The sequence below is a fragment of the Galdieria sulphuraria genome (genome assembly GCF_000341285.1).
Source record: "Galdieria sulphuraria unplaced genomic scaffold scaf_130, whole genome shotgun sequence".
Taxonomy (NCBI): Eukaryota; Rhodophyta; class Bangiophyceae; order Galdieriales; family Galdieriaceae; genus Galdieria; species Galdieria sulphuraria.
Window position 1 is genome coordinate 1 of NW_005178345.1, and position 7,735 is coordinate 7,735.

Below are 7,735 nucleotides of genomic sequence, written 5' to 3' on the forward strand. Positions count from 1 at the left end.
TTGCATATTTTGCGTTCCCTTTAAGGATTGTTCCAAAAAGTGTTCAATATTTTTACTTTTTATACCCTGGAAGCAGTATCACAGTTTGCTTTTATGAACCCATTCTAGTTGTAACAAACTGAAAAGTTAACTTGTATTATCATAAGCCGATATATTGTGCCTCAAGTGCACGTTGTTATATGCGTGTTTGACAATTCCTCTATGAAGAAGAGAATTCGAAGCTTTTGATGAATATTTGTTGAAATCAAAAAAGTTTGTCGTGACCGAAAATGAATCATTCATTATATAGACAAGTAGGTGGTAAGCATCCGTTCTTGAGAGACACTCACTGCTCTTTGCCTTCTTTTGTGGTTACAGTTTATCCAGCCTCAATCGTTACCTCCAAGGCATATTGGTGACATTGAAGGAGAATGGATCAAATAGAATCACCCAGCTGCAAGCTTTTCGAATGATACTTTACTGATTATTAGGTTTGACTCCAGTATTTTCCGATTTATTCATATTCAATGGATCCCTTTATTTATTCTTGGTCGAAATCTTGTAGTGCGCTTTCTAAGAGCTTTAAATACATGTCTTCTGCCATGCTTATTATGCTTTACATGACTTCGATGGTGTCTAACACTTTATTCGTATCAGTGCTAGTAAAAAAGTTGGGATCTTCGAGATTTCGGTACTTCGATACTACTTTAAGCTGTCAAATTTCAATTACTTATTGCTTTCAAGGTGCTTCTGTACAAGAAACTGTAAATTATATTTCAGTAACGCAATGACAATTAAGCAATTTCAAAAACTTCGTAGCACAAACAATAGCGGAGCAGAGCGACAAAGAGTCAGAGTCATGCTATTTTTCAAACGAGTTTGGACTTTTCTATTATATTGATTGAGTCTTTATTCTCTCTGTACCTATTTGGCTTTCACTGTAGTATTGATGCGTTCCAACAACGCTCTCTTCCTTTCATCGATTTGTAAAGTTTTCTTTTTTGGATATCTTGTTATCCTTTATCCTTCAGTAATTTTGTTAGTTTGGAGAATTTCATTCCAGAAGAGAATTATTTGTCGGTGAAGCTTGTATTTAATTCTTTTTGAGCTAGTGACTTGTTTTTATTTTTGAAGGGCTGCTCTTAGGTTTTTGCCATACTTTGAAATGCATTTTGACTTGATTTTTCATGCAGGAAAATGGCGACATATTTCAACCATTTTATCTCTCTGGAGAATCCTCCAACAATGCAGAAATATTAGATAATTCTTCTTTTCGTTCTGCATATCTTCCTTTTACGATATAAAACATCTCTTCCACAAAATGACGTCTTTTCTGGTTTCAATCTCTCTTTCAGATCTTGGAGTAATATTTCCTCGAAAACTCAGACCTTATTAAACTGATAGCATCATTTCCAAAAAGCTACGAAAACAAATCATTATATCTCAGCCTTTGCAAATGTTTCTAGTTATCCATCAAGAAAGCAGAACGATGACGACAGATAATAAAAACTCTCTTCTTTTAACGTTTGCAAAGGATAAAATAAACTTAGAAAATAAATAGAATGGTTTTTGGAGAGCATCATCATCTGCAGAAACTCGATAATATATCAATTTCAATTCATTAACTCTGTCTGTCGTCCAACGCAGACACCAACAGCCTTACAAATATATATATAACAAAAGAGGAAAACTTGGAGACTAGCAAATGAATTCAAAATATACTGTTCAACTCTACCTTTTGCAGGAATTAAATCAAGGAGGATTGTTGCTTCTCAATCTTTTCGACCAGTTTGTCTACTAGAATCCACTTTCAATCGCTCCACAGCAATTTGTTCTATAACTGAACTTTAAACTTGCTTTTCGACTCTTTCCGACTAATTTACTGAACCAGATCGAACTAAGTCAACCAATCTTTCAAAGTCTTCTTAAAGGCCGAATGAACAAATTTTCAACTTGAGAAGAAAAGATTTCTATACAGAATCGGTGATGAGATTCTACAAATTGTGGATTGTTTCCGAGCTCCAAAGCTTGAACAGCTACGGAAAAGGAAATTCTCTAACCAATGCGTTGCAACTTTAAAAGCTAGAGCTTTTCAGCTAACACATAACTCACTTATTTTCTAGCATTGTTTTCCTGCGTTCCAGTTCCCTTCTTCTGACAATGAACTTTTATGAGACCACTGCCACTGTCCTATTGGCCGATAAATGCAATTCACCGTTTTGGAAGAGAGCAGCCAGAGCACTGAACAAACTTTAAAATGGTTTCGCAAAACGAGTTTGTTGCTTATAATTGGGACAAATAAGTATTGTTGAAAGTATAGGCTGGTAAGAGAACGCTAGTATTGACAGCATTGAACAAGTTCAACAGGAAGTGAAGCGAGAAGACATCACCATATGTATATTTGACTTTATCGTGCCTGAGTAATAGATCATTCAACTGAGACAGGGGGACAGTAAGCTCAATGCTCTTTAACAGAAGGTACTTGACGAATATCAAAGTTGCTAGAGTGTGCAGGGTGTCTTTAAGAGTACAAAATATTCCTTGACGAGCTCAATTGTACCCGTTTACTGGTAAAGTTTCATAAATTCATTGGCAGAGTAAGGTAGACGTGCTGCAACATTCAACATATTTTTGTGATTTCGCAAAATCTCTTTGACAATTTTACAGAATGTGTTGTAAAAGAGTTTTTTATTTCATGTTTCCATATCTGCCAGGGTTTCGGGTTGTTAATGAAACAAGAAGAAGTTCTGGGGAATATCTGCGCAGGAAGGTGTTGTCTGTCAGCTTTTGTGACCTGATAGGATCTTTTATTTTGCTCTGTTTCAAGAAATATATTTTTTATATGTTATAAAGCAATCAAATCCTATATGAAAATAGTTTTGAGAGTGAAGGTTGGAAAACGTGAACTTCTCATTATTCTACTTGCAATCTAGAATGAATAGTACCGGACTCCATTTAGATATAGACGACGGAAGCAGGCTGTAAAACGAGAGAGAATTCCACGAGGAAAGAATTTCGGCAGCTATTTTAGGTTGTTTGCTTTTTGGCTCCATTGGAATCAATGCAATTTCTTGCATGATTCAACAAGTATTCAATGTCACGATGACTACAACCTTGCCTCAACAGTATTTGGTGTTGTGAGGACCAATGGAATGAACATATCATAATGTATTCGGAAGGAAAATACTATTTTCTTCTCACATTTCTTTATCAAACAACACAACCAGACAAATCAAGCGTAAGAGAAAGAACTTGCATTGACCGTGAAAAAATTCATGAGAAATGGCTATGACGAAAGGCATTTGTACAGTAGAGGTGAAGCACCGACATTTTGAACCATGGAATATATTGTGCCATAAGTTCCCAGTATAGTATATCCAATGCCAAATACAGCCAGTATAAACCAGCCAAATAGCTTCCTTTTCGTGCTCATCGTGGAACCCGTGCATTTCCAATAGAACAAGTTGGGATACAAGAAGCCAGTAATTGGTGAAAACAAAGTTCCTCCGAGAGACTCAATGTCACTCAAATAGGGAAAGAAGATGTTGAGCAACAAAGAAAGGCCTGTGGACACGAATGTCACTGTGAACCAAGCCAGCAGTCCTTTGAGATGAAAATCGTCCACATATTTTTTACAAAAGCGAACAGCTACCGCTCTGTTAAATACCAATGCATGTACAACAAAAGCCACCAAAACGTGAAGCCATAAGAAGCCATTTGCTATTCTTTTCACTGGGCCAGATGATAAAGAGGATGTGATAGGATTGAGAACGAATTCTCCGTATACCGCGTAACCAAGTATTCCAACGATGGTGTAAGCGAAAAAAAGTGAAAATGTTCGCCGTGTAAATAGCCTTGGAAAAATCTTGTGGCTGTTTCATTTCATCCATGAATTCAATGAAGACATAAATGCCTACGACATAAAGAATGTGAGAAAATAATTGGGCTTCATGACCAATACATCTATAGCTTACCGGAATAGGCGAAAATGATATCTCCAGAACCGACGAGACCATTTTCAAAGCCTCCAGAACTTATCAGTTGCCCGTGAGTATTACTAGAAAAAGCATCGATTATAATTTGAACTATAGCAATGACTAGTGTAACACAGATAGCAATTGTTCCAACTAAGGAATACCAGGCCATAAAGCGAAGTGTTCTGGTCTGCATAAACAGAATAAGTATTCCTGAATTTACGAACATCCATATAATCAGACATGAATTTGGAGATACAGTATCTCGAAGAGCAGTGGATGCAACGAGCAAATAAACCGGTAATACAAGAAACAAACTTGTGTACTGAATAAGATATACAGCCCATTCTCCCCATTTACCGTAAACTTGCCTTCCCAAGTCTCCATAAGTTCGAATATGAGGAAACATGAGTCTCATCTTGTATAACAAAAGACCACAGTAGATAAATATTCCACACATTACCACTAGAAAAAGTGTACCCAATAACCAGCCCATGGATGCCATCCCAGAGGGTATTGCCAATATCCCCGTTCCAAGTATATCTCCGAGAATTAAAAAGACTGTTCTCCACCATTCCATATGAGGCCTTCTTAAGGTCCCATCTAGAAGATAATCTTCGGGGCCATGCAACTCAACTTTTGACTCGTTTTTTGTAACTTGATCCTCTATCGAAATACTTTCTTTCAAGTATACTTCCTCCTTGAAAACGCCGGCTTCCATTGTAAATCTATAACAGGAGCAAATTAAAAATCCGATTCAGTTTAAACCCTGTGAAATGAATTGTCCCATAGACAAACAGTTCATTTCCGTTAATGGAGTCAGTTGATCAAATCCGTTAGTGGACTTCGATCCATTCTCCTGCCATATAGAAACTGATTTCATTCCCTTTGTTGTATTTTTTTGATTCTTCATTCTTCTACAGTACCTGAATTGGACATTAATCTCCAAGGGGTATAAAGTACTGTGAGTTGGTAAGACCTTTTGAAGTGTCAAAGCTTTGTAACGACATCAAAAGTCTCGCCAGAATTTCTAAAAAAGAAAATTCCGATATTCATTGAGAGACATTCTTTCAGAGCGGAACTATCCCATTGTATTTCTTAATTGTGCCGATGCCGTGAACTCTGGGTTGGAGTCAGTATTGCTTGTACTGTTTATCTTCTAAAGTTAGACCAAAGTGTCGTGATTCAAAACAGGAAAGTAAAGTTTTTAACATTTTTTCCTACAGCAGAATATTGAAAAAGGCTTGTTAACAATAAAAGAGTTCAAGGTAGTGCCGATGTGAAAAAAGACATCGACAGAAACAATTGCCATTGAAGACACTCCATCATGAAAAAGAAAGAAATGAGTGGATAATTTGCTCTCATGTTTGCCGTAATGTAGTAATGCTTTGGATCTTTCCATTTCCACACGTCAGCTTTCCTTCTTTGTTCTTTCATTTCGAATCATTCATTTTTTAGAGACAGCTCGCCAATTCTCTCGTAAATTTCTTCTCTTATTTTCAGCGTTTACTGCTGCTGTATATAGTTATAAAGTGAAGCTAAGATTCTTGGAAAGAGGATGGGCATGAGCTTTTCAGAGAAAAAATTTCATCGAGTCCGTTTCTGCTAAGCAAGATGAAGCAGCAATATATAACCCTCATACTACAATACAACCACCTATGATACGGAGGAAGTATTAGATTATACTGTCACCTTCTTTTCATATATTGGCTTGAATCTGACCCTATCTTATTGGACCTGGACGTTTGAAAACATACCAGACCGTTTATCCAACCAAAGCAAAATGGATTTACCTCGAGGGGTTCTGGTCGACAAACTACTGCTTTTGGAAAATTTTAACGAGAGCGACCATATTGAAACTATAGATTTTCTTTTTATGAGAATTATTCCTGAAGAAAACTGAATTAGATTATACTGAATTTCGCGTCGTTCGTAATATCTACGGAACTAACGTTGTTGGTATAGACCTTTTCCAGAAAACATCCCGCATAGCTCACTGTCACTAATAAAATTTTTGTGAATTTCGCTGATGGAGGATGGAATGAAGAAAGCTTATTGGACACTAAATTCTAAGATGGTTTTTCATGCCATGGAAAAAGAGTATGCAGCCATCGACTTTCCATCTGGAGGAGGTACAACATTTATTCAAGTTCCCTTCTGTTCAAATCGTATCGGAGGTAATCACGCAAGAAGTATTAATCCTTTCATTATTGATGAAAAAGTTGGAGCTGTTTCTTCCAAGAAAAGGGAAGTCAAGTTTGATCCATCTGCCAATATTATTCTTATCAAAGATTGTCCGTTCAGCGTCGGTAAAAGTATGGATGTCTTTGTGTTTGACATACACTATGCAATCATTCATTTCATCATCGGAACGTGGACTTTTAAAACTCTGTAGCTGGACACCATCGCTTGTCCATTGGATGGGCATAAACATAAAAAGCCTAAGAGAAAAAAAATTTACTGTGAAATTAATCCACTTTCGGAAGAAGACATTTATATTTCTTACTTGAAATGACTGTATCTCTCTGCGAAACTTGGATTATGTGCTGAGGGCTTGCGTGATGGGAGCAAAGTAAGTGGTAACCTTTAAGATTTGACAGAATGACGCAAATAATATAACAAGTGAGAGCGTAATAGTTTGAAAAGAATGAGTGAGGCTGCATATGCTCAACACAAAATGATAGTCGCCCCCTGATAGAATTGTGATTTCTATCTCAAATATTTTTGTTGTTATCATTGCTACCTTTTTTAAAAAGTTATTTCAAAAGCTTTCAACCTTTGATACCATACCAAATAAGCACCATCAGTACAAAGAACAAAGAAGGAAACAAAAACAAAACAATAATGGGACATTTGCCTTTATAATAAAAAGGCAATTCCAACCAATCAGAGGATACCTATCCGACTGCATTTCAACGCTCACAAGGCTTTGTCGTGTTTGGGACCTCTCATTCGTAGAACCAAATATGCCGCTATTCGAAAGACTAACAATTCCATTAGCAGCATCTGTTCATAGAAAATTTATGATAGTACGAAACTGAGAGGCATTCTCTTACTCCAATATTTCCCGCCATGGAGAAATCGGTGATTCCAGAATCTTCAAGAACTTCATTCCCGTCGCAAATGACGCAAGTCTTACTAAGGCTCTGAAACGCAAAATCGACAAACTGGTTTTGCATCAATGCCCCATATGAATATTTCATAAAAGATGAAAATTTTAACCAAACAAAATGATTCGGTATCTCTGCGTTTGATAACAAAGCACCTCCAAAAAGAACAGCTATATTTAAAATAAGTGGTACGGTTACTGCAGCTACCTTCGGTGTTGGTGCTGCTGCCTAAAACATTCATGAAAAGTGTCTTCAAAACATTAAATCCACATACAGAAACAGTCAAAGCAATTCCTTCGACGGTCAATGAATTCAAAAGCATGACAACAACAAAGAGAAAAAAAGAGTCTACGGAATCTCGAAGGCCAATCATCCAATATGACTTCAAAGGTTAGCACAAATTTCGCCCTTGAAAGATATATTCCTACCACAACGCAGAATAGCAAACAAAACAAAATTGTTCGAGGAAGCTCCACCAGTATCTTTGAAAGGTAATAAGCGGACACTCGATACATGCCACTAGCACGCTCTCTCAAAACAATCGAACGTTCCAGTGGAAATGCAAATATTATTCCAAATATTGCCATGAAACTTTGAATGATAAGAATGTAAAATAATACACCTTCTATACCTTCATAGTTGCTGGAGGAGATATTTCGCCCTTTGTTAAGC

At 36.8% G+C, this 7,735-nt stretch overlaps 3 protein-coding genes across 3 annotated transcripts; 2 read left to right on the forward strand and 1 right to left on the reverse strand.

The window, feature by feature from the left end:
• Positions 1-20: 20 nt before the first annotated feature.
• On the forward strand, positions 21-1,391 carry Gasu_62610 (uncharacterized protein; the record flags this gene model as incomplete). Its single annotated transcript, XM_005702550.1, has 1 exon — positions 21-1,391. The coding sequence occupies one exon, from the start codon at positions 507-509 to the stop codon at positions 768-770; it is 264 nt and encodes an 87-aa protein (XP_005702607.1). The 3' UTR covers positions 771-1,391.
• Positions 1,392-3,170: 1,779 nt separating this feature from the next.
• Gasu_62620 (amino acid transporter, AAAP family) lies at positions 3,171-4,790 on the reverse strand. The gene is made up of 3 exons (XM_005702551.1): positions 3,954-4,790; positions 3,767-3,892; positions 3,171-3,711 (listed from the first exon to the last, which is right to left on the reverse strand). The coding sequence occupies exons 1-3, from the start codon at positions 4,672-4,674 to the stop codon at positions 3,266-3,268; spliced, it is 1,293 nt and encodes a 430-aa protein (XP_005702608.1). The 5' UTR covers positions 4,675-4,790; the 3' UTR covers positions 3,171-3,265.
• Positions 4,791-6,020: 1,230 nt separating this feature from the next.
• Gasu_62630 (uncharacterized protein) lies at positions 6,021-6,399 on the forward strand. The gene has a single exon (XM_005702552.1). It carries the CDS (start codon positions 6,028-6,030, stop codon positions 6,346-6,348), a length of 321 nt encoding a protein of 106 aa, XP_005702609.1. The 5' UTR covers positions 6,021-6,027; the 3' UTR covers positions 6,349-6,399.
• The last annotated feature ends 1,336 nt before the right edge of the window (positions 6,400-7,735 follow it).

Bases quoted from the DNA above. Each gene is read 5' to 3' on its own strand.
- Gasu_62620 (XM_005702551.1), bottom strand. From the start codon at position 4,674: ATGGAAGCCGGCGTTTTCAAGGAGGAAGTATACTTGAAAGAAAGTATT. The intron at 3,893-3,953 runs GTAAGCTATAGA...TTTATGTCGTAG, and splicing joins TATCATTTTCGCCTATTCCG to GCATTTATGTCTTCATTGAA. The intron at 3,712-3,766 runs GTATACGGAGAA...CATCTGGCCCAG, and splicing joins TTGGAATACTTGGTTACGCG to TGAAAAGAATAGCAAATGGC.
- Gasu_62630 (XM_005702552.1), top strand. From the start codon at position 6,028: ATGGTTTTTCATGCCATGGAAAAAGAGTATGCAGCCATCGACTTTCCA.